Below are 20,124 nucleotides of genomic sequence, written 5' to 3'. Positions count from 1 at the left end.
AGCAATGCATTCAAGTGCAGTTTTTTCTGGTCATGAATACCGGGTGCTTATTACCACAAAATATAACCAAACCATATCAAAGATATTTGTGCTATGGAGTGCACAAAGTTAGTATTGGGGAGCGGGGAATGTGCCCCCGCAGCTCGGCATCCACGTGTGTCAGACCTTCTTTTGTAGGCATTCAACTTTGATGGTGAGAAGGCCATTTTGTTGTCATTTCAAATAACCTCTAGTTTCTTGCAAAGGAGTGCCAACCAGGCAAGATGGATCTTGAAGCAAGAGTTATATTTACTGACGTGGGCACCTGTAACTGACTTTCATCATCAATTTAAGTATGTATGTGTGTATGTATTTATTTGTAGATTTATGTATTTATTTATTTGTGAGTTTAACAAATTGCTAGACGTTTCCATTTTGTTCATAGGTCATTGCACTTCAGGTGGGTGGTACATTTGGTAAGCGCATGATTTAAATACTATCCCGGGAATGGTCTGAACCAATCATGCAAATGAAAGTAGTTTTGTGAACCTACTGGACTCATGTCTTTGAAGAACCTTCAACTGCAAAGTGGAGTGGATAAAAACATGCCGTAGAAATCGATATTTAAACTGTGTTAGTCCCCAGGTCAGATATATACATATGTTCCTCAAGCCAGTAAAATGTAATCAGGCTATAATATATATTGAAGTACTGTAAATTACAATGTTACCAATGTCTTTATTGCTTGGTGACGTGCTGTTGCAGAAGTGCAGTTTTCTCTGCTGATGAAATTCTGCTTTTATGGAAAATGGGTATGTTTGCAGTAAAGCAGAATGGATCTACTGGATAGTTAATATTATAGACAAACACAAAGGTGCATAACAGGGAGTTAAGGTCATCTGTAGCTTAGATTGTAATTAGGTACAATGACACCCTAGGATGACGTAAAGATACAATTTAAACGAGATACTATATCAAACAATGAGTATGCAAGCTCAGTGAGTTAAGTGATCAATGCTTAGAGCTAGGTGAAACTTGAAGACCAGAGATTCAAATTATAGTGGATCTGACTCGGCCCTTTGAAGGTCAATAAGATGAATACAGTTGATTTCTTATCAGGAAAGTCCGTTATCTAAAGCTTGGCAAAATCCTGTTAGCAAGTTTTATACAAGAAACAATTATACATTGAGCAGTGGAAAGATAAAAATAAATATTTAACATGAAAATTGGAACAGTGTAATATAAAAGATAAATTCTAGGTAACATGACGTACAAAGTGATCGGAAAATGAAAGACTAGATCTCAAAATCGGGGACATGGCTGTTTGCATAAGGACCCAGGACTGTATTCTTGATACCACAACTTAGGGCTACAGTAGTAAGGATGTAAAGTAGAAAGAACACGTGGAGAAACGCACACAAACACACACAGGCCTCTCATACACAAGGCACATTATATACCACAACCAACTGACTCTTAAATCCAGTTAATTAAGATTTCTGTCAGCATGATCAAATCTGTTATTTAATTACTACAGCAGTGTTCACCTGAACCTGAGTCATACATTAATTGCCTGGCCTGAGAATAAGAAGCTTTCCCTCTCTCTGTGAAAAGACAAAAAGTGTAAAGATGTAAAATTCACAATGGGAAACTAACACTAGTTAGTAAATTACTGGAAAATGGTCTAAAACGTATTCTGTGAAGGAAAACAAATCTCACTTCTCCCAATCTTTTCACTTATTTAATTGCCAGTGTGTCTCAATTTTTCACCTACCTTTTTTTTTATTTATTTCACTTTTTCATTGTCAGAGACTATGAAATTTGAGTTGTTTCACATTCTTCAGGTTCTTCCAATTGCAGCTTCATTATTGCAGCTTTAGTTTCCAATAAGCCATTCGTTTCCTGTTGCATTGTATTTATCATTGTGTGCCATTTATCTTATTTCGTTGCATTTTTAGTGGTCTTTTCACGTCCTTTTTGACTTTTTTTTATTTCTTTAGAGCCACCCATCTCTCTTTCACCAGACACAAATTCTCTCCTTTGTTCCCTAAATCTGCCTTTGTATTTTTCCCTCAAAGCGTCAACCAGTGGTCCTCCCCTTAACTGCCTTTCTCTTCTTGTACTGAAGGGTGATAACGCCCCATTGGACTGCTTCCTTTCCTTAGAGCTGTGTCAACCGCCTCCCTAGAGAGTTCCCTCTGCTACCTCCTCTTCTACATACCTGCCCCATAGAGGCTGCGGTATAAATCCACTTGCTCTCAAACTGATGGTAATTACTATAAATACCCTTTCTTTTTTTTCCTCTAGGGTGGAAAGATCCCAATTCGATGGACAGCACCTGAAGCAATCCAGTACAGAAAGTTCACCTCAGCTAGTGATGTATGGAGCTACGGCATAGTCATGTGGGAGGTGATGTCCTATGGGGAGCGGCCATACTGGGATATGACCAATCAAGACGTAAGTTAAATAACAGAGCAGCAACCTGGATTAATTTGATAAACTGCTATCAGGTGTGAACAAGTATGGCTTTCTGTTACGTCAGGAGCCACAAAAAAGGCCCAGAGTTGTGAAGTGCTCCATTGCACCTGGTGTTTCTGCAGAGCTGTACACATTATGGGGAGCCTCCCTCTGTCCTCATGTCCTAGGATTTCTGTTCTCTCCTAGGGCCAGAAAAGGCTGGAGGGAGATGGTGGGTGCCTTCCTCTAAGTTTATGTAAATATTTAAAAAGTCATCTGTGGTAAGGGCGTTCAGGTCTTTTGACTCTTTCCTGGCCCCGTAGAGAGGTAGGCAGCAATACAGCGCATGGTCTGTGCTGCTACATCCATTCTGTGCTCAAAGACAGTCTTCTAATGTACAGTAGCTGTGTTTGGCTGTCTTCCCAGCCTTCCTTTTCTGTGCCAGTTGTCAAAGGGCAGGCAGCAGTGCCCAAGTTCACCTGTCACTGTCCAGTAGGTGCAATGGTTCTGCAGCCTAAGGGCATAAAGGACTTCTTTACCACACTTATGGATGTCTTTTACTACACAACCCATGGCATTCTTATCACACCACTGATCACATCTATTTGGCTCATGGATGGGCCGTGGGTGCTGATGGACAATCCAGGTGAGTGGTGTGCTTCTTACTGGAAGGCTACCATGATAATACATAGCTATGGTAGATGTGGCTTTAGATTCTGGGTGACAGTGTGTGAAGACCTCCCTTCTAGCTTTTCCTTTTTGTGGATGTTGTCACTCCTAGTTTGGTCCTAAAACATTTTGTTATGATGACCTCCACCTGATAGAGTTACTCAGTTTTTTCAGGTTGCAAGGGAGGAGGACTGGAGAACCACCCACCCAGCCCACAATGTGGAAGAGTGGTGACCATTATCTCAGTTTTGCAGAGAGGTCTGGATTTTCCAACAGGTGAATGCAGTTTGTCTGCTCTTAGGTGTTAATTGTTAATGCTTTTTCTACTATCCTCGTTTGAGTTTCAGGTAAGGTGTTAGTATGGTGTTGAGCATGTTGAAAAGGAGTGTACGTACTTCTTTTGTGATAGATTTCATGATAGTCGAGGGGAGGATGCTCCATACTTTCCTTGAGAGTGGTGAAGATGGTCTTGAGCAGTGCCATAAACATGGGCCACTTGCATATGTTGTGCGGTGATAAAGGGGGTATGGCATAGTTTGTGTTGTCTATCAATTTTTGTGTGGTGGTGTCAGTCAGTTGCCTAATTTTGTCTGTTGTAGAAAGTATTTGCTGATGTCTTTGCATTAAAAAGCTATTTATGGTGTAGGGGTGAGGTAAGCAGAAGGTTGGTGCAGTGTTTCATGGCTTTGAAGGGGATTTTATTGTATCGGAGGCTTCTGTGATGGTAAATATTTAGTACTTTTTTTGGCTGCAGTTAAGGCGTGAAGTATGGCTGTTTCTGCTGTGTAAGACTATGATAATGTAAGGTAAAGCAATACTGTCTTATGCAGTAGTCTTCAAAATCAGTTGATAAAACATAACTCTGCTGTTGTGGTCATTAATCTATAAGAAAAGGGTAAAGGAAATGGAAAGATTTGCTCTCTCATGCCAAATCATGTAAAATAATTGCGGCACTGCTAAGGCTTTTCTCTCTTAGGCAAGACATGAACCTGTATGGTCAGTGTTAATTAGGAATACTTATCCTTTCAAAGGCATGAGCCTCAAGGATGGTGACACACAAGGGACATATCTAACGCTCTTTTTGTTCCCCCTGAGGTCAGTGTCCTTGGCCAACACCTTTTTAGCACTGGTATAAGCCAAGACCTTTTGATTATGCTAAAATTAAATGTAAAATATACTTAACTGGGCTTTTGGCCAGCCTTCTTCACCAGCAGGACTGTTCTTGGATCATTCACTTTTTTGTTGCACCCACAACAGCATGGCGCAGCCATTGGCTAATGTCACTGTGTGTGATGTTTCACGAGGAGTACATTCACACACAAACGTAGTTCTGTTCATTGCCTGGCAGTGTGTGCTTTTTGAGAGCAAAGTCATATATTGTTTTCAGGAAATGCTGTTTTTAAGATCTAAGAGGGTCTGGCATTACCTCATCGTCCTTTTCCTTGCTTCTATTCATTACAACATTGAGGCAATCCTGCCTCACCAGACACTCATACCACGTGATCCTTCATGAAATAAAATGTCCCTATCCCCCTCCAGTCCTCCTGTTTTTCATTTGTCTTACCAGGTGTGCATTCCCGCTCCAGTTGGGTGCGGTGGTGCAACTGTTTTCTTGTTCTTTGATTCAGGTCATACATCCTGACCTGTGGATGCGCTGCTCGGGCACTGTGGAGCTGGCCTGATCAGCTTTTCAGTCGTGATATGCTGTGGCAGGGGGAGACGTGATGCGGTCCTTGCTGGAATATCTGGAGGAAGCTGGAAGATGGTTTTTCCTGGCTTACAATGGTTGGGGCTGTGTTTCTGGTTAATGAGAGGAAAAGTGGAAGCTGCCGGTTAACAGTTGTAATATGCAGTGATGGAGGACTTGAAGCTTCTCTCCTGTCTGATTCTTCGCAACTATAGTAATGGCCTTGTATGAGGTCATTTATCCTTGGTTTTCCAGATGCGGCATACCTTGGTGATTGGTTGTTTGGCATACAGGCAGTAGCATTGGTGACTCTAGCACTGTTATATTTTACGGTCTTTGAGATTGGTTCCTAATTGTTTTATCTCCCTATTTAAAGGGGACCGTCTGTTCCTTTTCCATTGATGCAATAATGGAGGGGAAGCGAGCATCTAAGAGCAGGCATGTCTTGTCTTCCTGTGAGGAGGATGAACCAACTCCAGCTAGGTGGAGCAGGTCTGGGGATTTGACTGAACCTCCGGCTTTGATCTCAGCAGCAGAGGTCCGAGCTATGATTGAGGTGTCAGTGGCGGCGTTGCTGGATGACACAAGCCAGACATTCTTCTGGGGGAGTTGCAGTTTCTACATCTGGGGATTCAGAGGCTGACTTCCCCTACACCTGTACAGGGAAGTATGTGCGTAGAGAAGATGCTCCTGATATGCAGCACATTGAGGAGAGTTTTGATTTTTCTCCTTTTCCATCTCAGGAAGCAGCAAAGGGCCAGTTTCCACAATATATCAAGCCTCCAATTTTTGCAATGCCTTTTCATGGCAGAATTAAACTATTGATTACTGGGTATGGCAGAGTCTGGCCCGCTCCTTGGTTCCCAGGTTTTTGCAGAAGCAGTATTCACTGGTGGAAGGCAAGGACTTGCTTCCGCATAATGTTAAGGTAGATGCAATGCTGACCACTCTGATTGGTTGTACGGCCATAAATCCATACGATTGTTCTCCATCCTATGCTACAGACAAGAAGGTGAAAGGGGTACTTAAGAAGGCTTTTTCTGCTGCAAACCTGCCTCTGAAAGCTGGGATGTATTCTGCGTATGCTGCACAGTCTTTTGTCTCAGACTTTGAGAAGTTAGAAATGGGAATTCAGGAAGAAACTGACTGCTCAGAATTGCTTTTGCATAAAGAACAAGAAGCCTTATTTTTGGGAGATGTCTTCTGATATCTAAAAAACTTGGGCCATGCTACAGGTTTAATGGTTTTGCAAAGATGGAATTTGTGGATGAGGGATTTAAAGAGAGACTATTCTGAAAAATCTTCACTGCTGAGTATTCCGTTTGAGGGAAACATTTTGTTCTGTGATCAATTGGATTCTATGATTACCAAGGCGTTCAAGGATCTGGAGCATGCTATGCTGTACAAAGGGAAGCCATATTCCTGTAAATGCTTCTGGGATAAGCCTCCTACTTCTTCTTCTTTTTGATCCTTCAGGAAAGATTCACAGCCATTTTCAGATCACAGGAGAAAGTTCCAGCCCAAGAAGTCATCTGTCTCCGCAGGAGAAAAAGGGCAGCAAGGTCCTTGAAGCGGAAGTCCTGACAACTATGGTACAGGGTGTTAGAAATGGGGTCTCTAGTTGGCAGAGGTATACATTCTTGCCCAAGTAGGGACCACAATCCTACTCAGGATAAGTCACACACAATCCAAATTGTCCTGCGCCCACCCTCTGGTATCTTGGCACTGAGCAGTAAGGCTTAACTTAGAAGGCAATGTGTAAAGTATTTGTGCAATAAATCATGCAAAAACACAGTGAGGACACCACAAAAAACACCACACAGTTTTAGGAAAATATGGGATATTTATCTGAATAGATTGAGGTCAAAGCTGTCAAGATATGATAATCACAAATTGAAATATCACTTTGGTAATAATAAGAAGCGTCTTAAGTTCCTAAAAGCAACAATGATCTCTTGCAAGCACAAAGTACCTGGTATGTGTCAAAATTACACGCACAGGACTGCAGAGGAGGAGATGCGTGAAAAACAAAGGGTGTGCGTTGGAATTCCGGGTGCACACAGACAATGCGTCGCTTCTTTTCCACGCGGCAAGGTCTTTGTGTTGAATTCCGGCATGCAGCCTGGAATCCCCTTTGCGATGCAGGGTCTTTTGACACCCAGGGACGATGCGTGGAAATCCTGTGCGTCCAGGACGAAGTCACAGGTGTTGTGTTGATCCGGTGGGTGATGCATGAGAGTTTCTGTCGCACGGCAGGCACTGCGTCAATTCCTCCCGCAGGAAGTCAGGCAGCGGCATTCCAGCTCGGCGATGCGTCGATCCAGTAGGCTGTGTGCCGAAGTTCTGGTCGTAACACTGGCCATGCGTCGATCTCCACTCTAGGAGCAGGGCTGCATCGTTCCGGTTCGGTGTTGCAGTGATTCCTTCACCCCTAGGCAGGCTGTGTTTGAATTCCGACTGGCTGTGCGTCGATTTTCGCCGCACAAGGAGTTCCTTTGCAGAGATGAAGTCTTTTTGGCCCTGAGATTTCATGCAAAAGGAGGCAAGCTCAATCAAAGCCCTTGGAGAGCACTTCTCTACTGGGCCAGAGGCCAGCAAGGCAGCAGGGCAACAGCAAGGCAGCAGTCCTTCACAGCAAAGCAGTCCAGTTGAGTCCTTTGGGCAGTCTGCCAGCTCCTCTTGGCAGGTTGCAGGATCTGGTTCTAAGTGTCTGTCCCAGGAAGTGTCTAAGTTGGTAGGGTCAGGGACCCAGTTTATGTACCCAAAAGTGTCTTTGAAGTTGGGGAGACTTCAAAGAGTGGTTTTAAAGTGCTCAAGGTCCCCTTTCAGTACAACTCTGTCTGCCAGGATCCCAGTAGGGGGTTTGGCAGTCAATTGTGTGAGGGCAGGCCACTGTCCTCTGAAATCTTCCAGCCCAGGAAGTCCCATTCAGTATGCAGATACGTGCAGGTGTGACTGAGCTTCCTGTGTTTGTGGTTGTCTGGCTGAAATGCCCAAGGGAGCTGTCAACCAGCCCAGCTGTGGATTGGAGACAGGCTGTAAGGCACAGAAGGATTTTAAGTGCATAGAAATGCTCACTTTCTGAAAGTGGCATTTCTAAAATAGTAATATAAAATCCAAGTCACCAGTCAGCAGGATTTTGTATTACCATTCTGGCTATACTAAATATGACCCGTCTACCCCTTACTGATCAGAGCCTACCATCCAATACAGTATATGAGGGTAGCCCTAATGCTAGCCTCTGAAAGGAGCAGGCCTCACAGCAGTGGAAAACAAATTTAAGAGTTTTCCACTACCAGGACATCTAAAACACACAGGTATATGTCCTGCTTTTTACCTACATAGCACCCTGCCCTGTGGGTAATCCAGGGCCTGCCTTAGGGGTGACTTATATGTAGAAAAAGGGGAGTTTCAGGCTTGACAAGTACTTTTAAATTCCAAGTTGAAGTGGCAGTGAAACTGCACAGACAGACCTTGTAATGGCAGTCCTGAGACATGGTTAATGGGCTACTTATGTGGGTGGCGCAATCAGTGCTGCAGGCCCACTAGTAGCATTTAATTTACAGACCCTGGGCACATGCACTGCACTTTACTAGGGACTTACAAGTAAATTAAATATGCCTATTGGGTATGAGCCAATGTCACCATTTTTTAAGGGAGAGAGCGTATGCACTTTAGCACTAGTTAGCAGTGGTGAACTGTGCAGAGTCCTAAAACCAGCAAAAAACTGTGTCACAAAGTGGAGGGAGGCAAGCAAAAAAGTTGGGGGTGACCAACGGGTCTAACACAGAGGAGTCTATTCCAGTAGAGGGCAGGCTTTTGTTTTTTTCGGAGTCCTGGAAAAAAGGATGTGAAGGTTCAATGGGCCTTGAATATTGTAAGGATCAACTATCTTATAGACTTCGACAGTCAGCCTCTGAATGAGGCACCATCCATACTCCTGTCCCCAAGGACCCAGAAAAGAGACAAGCTCTTTTGGGAGGGGTTCAAGCCCTTCTGGTTAAAAGGGAAATAGTTCTGGTACTCATGGAGTGTGGAAGAGGAACTTATTCAGTTTTCTTTCTCGTACAGACCAGTTCTGGATCTAAAAAAGGGTGAATACGTGGATCAGGATGGTTCATTTTAAGATGGTCTCCTTGCAGTCCATAATTCTCTTAGTAAGCGTCAAAGACTTTATGACTTCCATAAATCTTTAGGACGCTGACATATATGTTCCAGTGGCACAGGCACATCAAAGGTTTCTGCGATTTGAGATAGGGGAAGATGACTTTCAGTTTGCAGTATTGCCATTCAGGCTGAAGTCTGCCCCAAGGGTGTTTACAAAGATTTTGCCCCCCTTGATGGCATTGGTTCATCATCAAGAAATCTTCCTACATCCCTACCTGGACGATTGGCTGGTTCACGCCCCCACTAAGCTATTGGCCCTTAGGCACACAGGTGTGATTCTTTCCATTTAACGGGGGCACGGTTTTCTTGCAGGGAAATTCCTACCTTGTGCCAGACCAAGACGGTCAGTTTATTAGGGTAAGATTTCATACAGATTTGGGTTTGGTCACCTTGCTAGACGTAAGAGTAGCTAAAATCAGAGCCCACGTTTTGAGTCTTTTGGACAAATCCCATTCAGGAGGTGGCTTTTTGCCTGCAGGTTCAGGGACTTTGGCAGCAACGGTCTTTATGGTTCCCTTGGCTCGCTACCATTGCAGAAGCTGATGGCTCAAATCCTGGCTTATTGGTCTCCCAATTTTCAACCTCTGTGCTTTCAGATTCTGCTCTCCCCCCAGATTAGGAAGGACCTGGTTTGGTGGTTGTAAAATAAGCATATCCTGAAGGGAATCCCCCTCTCCCTCACCCCCTCCCAGTCTCAGGCCAGGAGGTCGTCGAACAGGAGGGAAATGGAAACTGTCAAATTGTCTCTGATGGTTTCTCTCAGTATCTGAAAGGGGCAGTTGTTCTGATGTAGACAGACTGTGTTACAGCAATGTCTTATTTGAACAGGCAGGGGAGGACCATGTCTCTTTCTTTGGCAAAGATTGCAGGCAATGTAATTCATTGGGTGGAATTCTGTCTGTTGGCACAGTCTGCAATTCACATTCACATTCAGATCCAACACTCTGGCGGACAATCTCAGCAGGGCGATTCTGTCATCTGTGAATTTTTCTCTCTGACAGGAGATGTTTGTGGAGATTACAGCTCAGTGGGAAGTCCTTGTGAGAGATCTTTTAGAAAAATCTCTCAATGCCAAGGTTCTGATCTTTTGCTCAAGGGCATGGGAGTGTCTGGCTTAGGGGGTGGATGCTCTATCTTGCAGGTGACCTTGGGGTTTTCTTTACACCTTCCCTCCCTTTCTGATGATCTGTGGTTCCTTCTCCGGGTAAGGAAGGAGAGGACATTGGTTATTCTGATTGCCCCAGCTTGGCCCTGCTCCTCTTCTTATCCTCTTTTAGTAGAGATGAGGCGAGAGAAGGAATGGATATTGCTACTAAATCCTTCTCTCCTGCTGTTCCCAGTGTTGCAGAAGGAGGTTCTGCCCAGAATGAGGTTAGCAGCATTAAGGTTGAAAGACTAGGCTTGCTGCATAAAGGGTTTCCAGCTAGTTTTACTCTGACTCTGCAGGCTGCGAGATTCTCATCTACTAATAAGTCTTACTTACGGAACTGGCCTTCCTTCATTAAGCGGTGTCAGCGGAAAGGTTGGGACTTTACTTCCTCTGCTTATTTGATGTGATAATGTTTCTGCAGGATGGGACTTCTTTGGGTTTGAAGGTAGCCACCCTTAAGCTCAATGGGTGGCTATTAAAACTTTTTAAAGTTCTTTGAACAATCTGTCAGATACAGAAGGTTTGGTGGGCCAGCTGTTCAAGGGTTTGAAGAATGTTCTTTCTTCTAGAAGACATTTTCCTTCTTGGGATTTATCTTTGGTTTTGGAGGAACTGATGGATCTGTCTTTTGAGCCCCTGGGCTCTGTTGATGCCAGGATTGTGCCCCTTAAAACGTTCTTTTTGTTGACTGTTTCTTCATCTGGGCTTTTGGGTGAGCTGGGGGGCTTTATCTTTCAAGCATCCTTTTTGTCCTATTTTTGATGATAGAATTGTTTGGACGCCTCTTCTCTCCTTTCGTCCTAAAGTTGATTCCCAGTTTCATACGGACCAGGAGTTGATTTTGCACTCCTTTTTCGAGTCTCCTTCTGAAGAACGACAGCTGCATTGTCTGGATGTCAGGAAGACTCTTTTGGAGTATTTTGATAGGGTAGCTCCTATCTGGCTTTGGGATTCCCTGTTTGTGAATTTTGGTCCTGTAAATCAGGGGTTGAAGCAGTAGCAGTTCAAGGGCCGTGGAAGGGGCGGGGCAGGAAGGCATGGGAGGTTGGGAAGGCGAGAGGGAATAAATATTATTATTATTATTTTTTTTTAAACACCTCCTCCGCTGCGTCTCTGTCCCTCGACTCTCCTCTGTCTCTGCAGGCACAGGCTCCCAGCCTGCCCTGAGCCATTTCTGACGCTTCTCAGAGCAGCGTCAGGATTGGCTGGGAGCGCCCAGCCAGGGTGCTCCCAGGCAGAGTGGAAGCCCGTGCAGGCTCTTTCCAGCCAGTTGCTGGGCTGGAGAGAGCCTACAGCACATGTGTGTTTGGCCAGCCCGAGACAGCCGGCCAAACACACATGCTCTGTGAAGTGGGAGTGCTGAGCACTCCCCCTCAGTGCACGTCACCCCTGTGGCCCAGCCCCTTTTAAAGAAAACGGCAATAAACATAGTTTATTAGCATTTTCTTTAAAAGGTTTTTCAGCTGCCGCTGCTGGCGTGGGGCAACGCTCCCCTGCCCAAACCCAAGAGCTACCACTGGGTTGAAGCCTTCCACTTCCTCTTTGAGTCAGATGGTTCGGACTGTGATTTATCTGGCCTACAAGACTTCTGGTGTGGTTTCTTCTTTAGGGGTTCAGGGTCATTCTATGAGATCTATGTATATCTCCTGAGCTGAGATTCAGGTGGCTTCCATTGCTGAGATCTGCAGGACGGCCACCTGGTCCTCGCCACTGACTTTTGTCTCTCATTATAGGATTGTTCAGGAGATTGAACTCTCTGAGGTGTTTGGGTCTAAGGTGTTAGCCACTATGCTGTCTAATTAATGGCTCATTACTGTGTCTTTTGTGTTTAATAAACATGAGTTTGTGCAGTACCGTTTTGATTGTACTGTTTGGCTTTGTACATATCAGTGTTGTAGTGAAGGGCAGCGAGGGAAGGGACGATGAGGTAATGCTTCAATTACTTACTGGTAATTGCATTACTCTGAGTCCTCTTTTGTGCTGTGTCGGGTTACATGGTCTTTATACAGGAGGACTGTGGAGGGGGTTCTTTTTATTTTATGAAGGATCAGGTGTTATGGGTGTCTGGTGAGGTGGGTCTGCCTCAATGTTGTAATGAATAGAAGCGAGAGAAGAGGACTTCAATTACCGGTAAGTAAGTGAAGCATTTTCCAACATTAAAGTTCAGCAAAAACTGTGACAATCAAGAATTGACAAAGCCAAAAGGCTGGCGGTCAACACCAGACCTATTGGCTTTGCTAATACTTGTTAGATATTGCTTGCAGGGCGCTCATGCCTTCGCCTTGCTAATCTTTGGTAAAGATCTTTTACTGAAATTCTCGCCGCGTGAGGTAGCTCAGACTTGGAAGTGGAGTCAATTGCCATCTCTTCGCTCCATTCATCCTCTTCAGCCTGTTATTGTGTTTCTTAGTTTTTAGCACATTTGCGTTTCAAGGGGCAGCTGAGAATATTCCTCTGCAACAGAGTGGAAGCAAACCTGCCAACCCTTGTGGCGGCATTACCTGGGGCCCGCGTGCAGCTCAGCAGTTTAATAATTTAGGCGGGAGAGTCGTGGACGCTGGCGGTTCTCCTGTGTGGGTGTGTGGCGACAGCACGCCAGGAATAGCAATCTTCCCCAAAACGTCAGAACGGACTTTTGGGGGCAGGGATATTCGTGATAATAATTATTCCTGCCTGTGAATAAAAGTATCCGGGCCCTGGGGTGAGGCGACTGTTTCCTTAGCCGTCTCTCCGCGCTTTGAATCTGAACAGGTGGTAGCCCCCTCCCTCACCTCTGCAGTCAGCCAATCGTCTCTCACTTCTCCCAAGGGATCCTCGCTGCATATTTCTGGTGCGCCAAAGATTTAGTGCATTAAAATTCCTCCTCGCTCTTTGCCTTTTCCTCCCCCCTCCCCCTCGGCACTCAATTAAAATGTTAACCTCTGTCCCACAGCATAGGGCTCTGTCATCTGTGATTTTGTAAGTGAAGAGGAGCGAAGACAGAGTGGAAAGAAATGAGAGAGAGGCAGTGGCTGTTCCATAGGCCTCTGAAAGTTGTGCTCAATGTGCAGAAAGAAGTAAGGAACCATTTGTTTTCGCAAACACTATATTGGATTCCTCGTAGCACATGCGCAAAGTTGATCCTTCTAGTCTCCCCTTAGCAGCACAGGCACCGGTAGGATTACACAATTCCTTCACAATTTATCTCATTCTCGCCTCCCTCCCCATAGTGTACAATTTGAGTGTCACTATGTCCTTTTCCTTTTCTTCAACGTGCTTTACTTGCAACTTTCGACCTTTCCGTGCCCTCTTTCTTATACATGATAATGTTTACTTTGGTAATCGTTTTCCCCACTCCAGAAGGGTGAGTGGCAGAGACCGACTCCACTGGTATTCCACATGTTGATTTTAAGGTTGCGGACATTTCTGTACAAAAAAGACATAATAACCCTAAGCTTTCTATCAGCAAACAAAATGGCACGTAGTTCACACTAACCCACATTAGGTGCACTCTCTGGGCATGATTCTGATTATGTTCTTACTTTGTCCAATGAGAGAACCTTACAGTCAATATTTCAAGTGGGATGAAAAAGTTTGGAGGCCTCTGAAAAGGTGTGTGGTCAAATAAGTTTCAGTAAGACTCCTTTAAAAGAGATGTGGCCTAAAACTTGTGAACTAGAATACTGTGCTTGAGACAGGATGCCATCTGACCAATAAGTGGGTAGCGCTGTGTTGTTGGTCTGAGTGCAAATATCCCTAAAACAAGCAAGACCTATTGCCTATGCCAGTTCTTGTTAGCACTAATTGTTATTCAGTGTCAGATCAAGAAGGTACAACGATATTGTTGTAGGGGAACAGAACTGAAAATGTTTGATTTCTGAAAATGAGTCTGAAAATATGAGATTGTAAGATAAACATTAGAAAGGTCTCTGAAACCGGAGACAGTCATTCTGAATCTCTCAATAGGCCATTTCCCCTTTCATTTGACTTTGTTTTGACATTTCACCTTCTTCGTTGGTTAGTTATTCACCTTGTCTCCCCAGAGCTCATCCATAGGTTCTCCATATGCATTTCTCCTTCCTCTTCATCATAGTCTTTCACATTTTTTTCACCCAGTGACAGACATTGTGAAAAACCTGCATTGCACTCAAGAGTTCTAAATGGTGCCCCCTCCTGAACGCATCACACCATGAAGTTACATCGGCATCGAGGGGCGACTCTGTTTGCAGTATGTGCTTCACCAGTGTCCCATGTTAAACGTGAAACTCAAAACCATAGAAAGAACATGATGGGTGTGTAAATATTCCTTAGGAATGGGGACACATATCCCGTGCATGAAGAAGTTAAACGTGTGAAAACTAAACTAGGATCGCTTCCTGACTTGAATTACCTTAAGGGTTTTTGCATTGGTTGAGAAAGAAATCAGTATATACGATGTGAAGATAAGGGCTTGAATATAGGCCGGATAAAGAGCCATTTAAATGTATTTTTCTTTTAATTACTTCCGAGACCGAATACTGGCAGAATGCGTCCCATGTCTTGCTTGGAACTGTTGTTACTCTCATTTGAAAGAGTTGAGGTTACGGAAAGGTTTGCTGAACCCATAGGCATGAAGGCGCAACAGCATGCTGGTATACGAAATACAAGTCTAGTATCACGTCAGAACCAGTGAAATGATGGTACCCTCTGGTGTCTTTTCAGAGAAAATGATTCAGAGAAACTGAATTGTCATAGCTTCTGTCCTCTTAAATATCCCCATTTCGGGGAGTTGTAGGTCACAATATTGAGATTAATAAAATTTGCTTGTGAGTATATTGAATTCACATCATCTCCCAACATATTGCCATGATAAGCAGGTATATGGAAGTGATTTAGTCCCCTCATCATCTCTGTTCACATTGACAAATCTATCTATCTATCTATCTATCTATCTATCTATCTATCTATCTATCTATCTATCTATCTATCTATCTATCTATCTATCTATCTGTCTGTCTATCTATCTATCTAGCTGTGTGTGTGTGCCAGTGTATATAGAGCATCTTTAGAGAGATGATCCAACAGAGGGTTATTAGCATATGATGAAAAACAGCCCATTCATCATCGCCATGTTGTGTAGAAGTGTCACATAGAACTGCACTGGTGACTGTGGGGATTTTTGTGCAACTCTAAACGGAATGTTCCTGTGTTAACTTGTTACCTCTTTGCTGCTCATCTTCCACTGCCTGAATACAGAAACTGCAAGTTGCCGGGCGCTGCTATCATTGGTGCTGCAGATAATGGCACCTGCTCCCAGGGGTGTGAGGTGACTGCTTTGCCCCAGTTATGTCTATCTTTTAGCTCCCAGCCAAGACAGGGTCCCAGTTTCCTTGCTAGGGTTAGGACCAATGGCAGTCTTGTTATGCCACTGCCAAGACCTTGGATGCAGTCCCAGCTATACTGTGACTCATGTTATCATGGCAACATGTATGGCACTGTTCACTAGCTCCACGCCTCGGGGGTTAGGCATGTACTTAGCAGGGGATATCTAACATAGGTGCAGCAAGTGCAGTGGCACTGGGGCCCACAGCCCTGAGGGGGTAATTGAACCGTGCTAAGTGTTGTATTTTACCACCGTAGCAGCAGTCAAAGGGGCCATTTCCTTGCTTGCACCCGGGCCCACTGCATCCTTGCTACACTACTGGTGCTCAGAATATGATTTCCTTCCACTGGAGTAGGGCTGTTCCATGAGGCGCGCACTTTCTTCCTCATATATGAAGCTTCCTTTCAGTGGCCCCTGAGCGATGAGAGAGGCTGCTTCCAAGTGACTTAGGCGACCTCTGCGTGGTGGAAACCCAGGGGGCCAGAGAGATGGAAGATGAGATTTACAGAGCTCTGCATATGTCTTCTCTGGAGCCCGACACCCCCTTGCGATTAGATAAACTGTTTTTTGTGATTCCAAATTGGAGCTGGTGGTCGCTTGTAATTATACTGCCCAGACGGTACAACATGATCCGCAACCTCCCCGGTAGAATGTACCGACCATAGGAAGGAGGGGCGCGGTAAGCAGCGTGCAGCTGTCAGGAATGGTGCAGGCTCTTTCCTGTAAAATGACCCTGCTTGTCAGACTGCAGGCTCCATCCTGGCTGCACGAGCACTGCGTCCCTCAAAGCCCTGTCAGAGGTACTTTCAGTATTCCCTGCTGTGGATGTTGGCAGAGGTGCCTTCACCTGCTGGGAGGTGGGGGGGTGAGGGGCTCCGAGAGGCGTATGACGTGATCCCCGCTGAATGCAGTGAACCACGATTCGGCAAACTTCCCTGTCATTTTTCAGTGCGCGTGACAGGCCTGGATTGGATGAAGCAGGTGGGTTGGAGGAGAGGAATGACGTGGAAGATGTACTGATTTCTGTATGTATGTTGTGGTACCCAGGGCACAAGTCCTAAAAAAAGAAGTGGGGGGACTAACCAAGTTAGGCAGTATGCAGGTGATATCATGGCCCATGTCATCACAGCGCATGACATTGCACATGGCGTCACAGGAAGTGACATCACAGAAAGTGGCATCATAAGCCATGCCTTTATAATAAGTGACATCACAAGAAGTGACATCAGAGCTTAAGACCTCACACATATGTTTAATGGGTCTATCGTGAGTACATTGAATGCATTACGAATATACACACTAACACTCCTCATTTAGGCAGAAAACTCATGCTTTTGTAAGCTACACATAAAACAATGCTGCCAATTGTCAGCTTAAAGCTCACTTTAACCAAGTATTGAATAAACTTGGGGCCTGATTTAGAACTCGCCGGATGGGTTACTACGTCACAACGGTGACGGATATCCCGTTCGCCGAAATATAAATCACGTTATGTCCTATGAGATTTAGATTTCAGCGGACGGGATATCCGTCACCAATGTGATGGAGTAACTCGTCCGCCGATTTCTAAATCAGGCCCTAAGTTTGTTGCTAGCCTACTCCACCAGGCATAATAATCCATATTCAGCATATTTCCATGCAGATGCATGCGTTAGCTGCCTGTGCTCTCCAGAGGTGAGACGCTTTCTTATGCAAAGTGTGCTTACTCAGCCTTACCCACCACTTAAGGTGTCTGTGGTGGGCACCTGCACTCATTTTAGGAGATTGAGGCTCATTTTTCACCAACAGCCCAGGACCCAAGGCAAGATAAAAAGGGAAGAAAGGAAAAAGAGGGAGAGGAAAACAATGCTGAAGACAAAAAAATAGGATAAAAACCGAACCAGCAAGAATAAGAAAGTGTAGAGTAGTGAAAGGAAAAAAAGGTTATGGCAACCTTGGCACTCAGCAATAGGAACCTAACAAAAAGTCTCAGGCTCTGCATTTATGTTTTTACAAATTACACTCTGCCTCACCACAAATGTCAGCTCCATATTTAGCAACAGTCATCTCTCATGTTCCTTGTGGTTGGCATAACTATATCTAAACCAACCTCACATTCCACAACGGAATCTGATAGTTCACCCTGGAATCAATAGAACCAGAACACCCACACAAATATTGGACCATAAATTCCACACTAAAAGGTATCAACACCACATTGAATTAAGTGTAAACTGCACCGTATCCAAAGATGAGCAGAGAATGGTGACAAAGGTAACTGATAAGAAAAAGGCACATGCAATTCTAGTCCCAACTGGCGCTTTTAAGAAAATATTGGCCTTCACAAGGAAACATTGCTAGTTTGTAGAGATAAACTACCCAAGTTGGGAGATGTAGTAACAGTGAGAGACACCACAAACTACGGCCAGTAATCAGAATGTACACTAGACTACGCTCGCTAATAAGAACTTGGCATATCCTAGACATGTTATACTGCCAAAATGGTGGCCTGGAGACAGCCTACTTGACCTACTTATTTACAGTAACATTAACATTGACATGTGGGCTTGCCTATACACTGTACACTCATCATGCAGGAGCCAGCCCTATATAAGCAAACGTGCTTTTTCATTTCATACATAGCATCAGGTTTCCAGACCTAAAAGCATCAAAACAAGCTATCCAGTGTTACTGTGTTATAATACAGTACATTGCAAACTTTGCAGTATTGCTGCAGTAGGTAGGTGTGAAAAGGGCAAAAAACAATACCTTGGCAAAATGTAACACAGCCCTATCCAGTGCTCCAGAATTTATTAGCTACAAAAAAAACATCTTTACTTCCTTTTAAGGAAAACAGCTCTTAAACATTTTCAGATAAGAATTGGTAAATAAAGCACATAATTTAATTTCTTTGAAAATCATGTTTTTGTTGTGGTGTGACAGATTTAGATACTTCTGGAGGAGCAAGGAGGACTATGCAAGGCAGTCCTTATTTGAAGTTAAGAATGCAGTTTCGGGATCTATCTGCCACCCACGCTCTAACCTCATGTTCCAAGATGTAAAAATAAAGCATTAACCTTTAAAGTAAAACAGGAAAAATGAATAGATATCTGTCTACTGAATGAAATGAACAATTTGAAAGCAGAAAACCTGTGATCGGTCCAGGCTTCCCAACTTGTCCCAATTGTGTGATCCTAGGCAAATCGCTTTCTTCTATTTAATTTATTACGCTATTCTGTTGACCATATTTAATAATAATCTAGGCCACATATAGGATGCACTTGACTTTTAACTTTCATGTGGCCAGCCACACTCTAACCTCATGTACCAAGAATTTAATTTAAAACATTAACCTTTGTTGTGAAATAGGAGAAGTAGAGATGTCCATTTTGTATCTGAATTGTACAAAGTGAATGCAGAACACATGTGTGCTGCCCTTGACCACTGTATCCCAGATGGGGACCGTGGTGATGAATGAGGATTGTCACCCTGGAGCACTGCTCTATCGAGAAGAGGGCTGTATCCCTGTGCAATGTGGTGTCCTGAAGGTGGCGTTTCTCTGTGTGCTGTTACGAACCCCATAATGCCGTGCTGAAGTGAGAGGGCTGTCGCCCAGGAGCAGCATGCAGCTGTGATGGAGAAGCAAGCCATTAGCAGTGGAGAAATATCAATGATTCAACTACCCAGCAATTCAGGAGGACCTAAGACCTGCCGCCAGATTCATTGAGGTTTACCGTGTAGGCAGAAGAGCGCCTCTACTGTAGCATCAAGACTTCTGCTCACCGCTGGGCCATAAATGTGTGTAAGGGCACTCCAAATCTCCACTCCCGAAAACATTGGATTCTGGTCCACCAGGACTTGGAGGCAACTTGCTCTGATTGACACGCTACAGGTAGGGGCACATTGACTTATTAGGGCTTCTTCTTTCTAAGACTAGAACTCACTAGCCCACACATGGTAATACAAGGCAGCGCAATGCACTGCTTTGTGTTAGTTTGTGGTTCGTTCTTTCTTAAGAAAGCCACACAAAAACTACCCTACAAGGCTTTTTCCTCTTTGCATGTCTGCTGCAGCGTACATGCAAAGAGGAAATAATGAGGAGAAATAAAGACATTTTCCTTGTTAAGATAGCCTCAGGTAGAGGCACCAGTTTGGTGCAAAGATATGTTTGCACATTTTTGTAAAAATGGGTTTGCATCAAAATATACGAGTGGATGCACAGGAATGCCCAAGCACCACCCATGTAATGCCTATATAAAGCAAGCTAACGCAAGGCAGGGCGATGTGCTGCCTTGTGCTAGTTTTTTTATTTTTCCAAAGCCACACAAACAGCATTTGTGTAGCACTGTAGATCCCAAAATAGATTTTGTGTCAGCATTGTGCCAGAAAAGTGACACAACCCTGACGCAAAATCTGGACCTCAACTTATACATTTATTTTTGAAAACTCTGCCACAAAGTAATCAGGATATGTTCTGCTTAATTGGTTACAAAGTCTGAATTTTAAAATCTTATGAGGTAAGGCACCTGCAGCACAGATCTTTGTGTTCCATATAAATCTGAGGGAATAGTAGTAATGGGAAGATAACTCTGGTGGTTAACACTTTTTCTGGAAAGATCTGTGTTTTGTCGAGTCCCAGGTTCGACTCAAAGTATCAAACAAGAATAATGTGTCTTCTGCAAAGCATATCATGTA

General features: G+C 44.2%; 1 protein-coding gene across 5 annotated transcripts in view; it reads left to right on the top strand.

Moving 5' to 3' along the window:
* EPHB2 (EPH receptor B2) overlaps positions 1-20,124 on the top strand; it is a 693,756-nt gene that overhangs the window by 628,825 nt on the left and 44,807 nt on the right. For all 5 annotated transcript variants that reach the window (XM_069240325.1, XM_069240322.1, XM_069240326.1 and 2 more), the window contains exon 13: positions 2,287-2,436. In XM_069240325.1, coding sequence (XP_069096426.1) covers positions 2,287-2,436 — 150 coding nt within the window. The remainder of the gene's footprint in view (positions 1-2,286; positions 2,437-20,124) is intronic.

The sequence above is a fragment of the Pleurodeles waltl genome, chromosome 6 (assembly GCF_031143425.1).
Source record: "Pleurodeles waltl isolate 20211129_DDA chromosome 6, aPleWal1.hap1.20221129, whole genome shotgun sequence".
Taxonomy (NCBI): domain Eukaryota; kingdom Metazoa; phylum Chordata; class Amphibia; order Caudata; family Salamandridae; genus Pleurodeles; species Pleurodeles waltl.
Note: the sequence above shows the minus strand (reverse complement) of the source record. Positions and strands in the feature narration are given on the sequence as shown.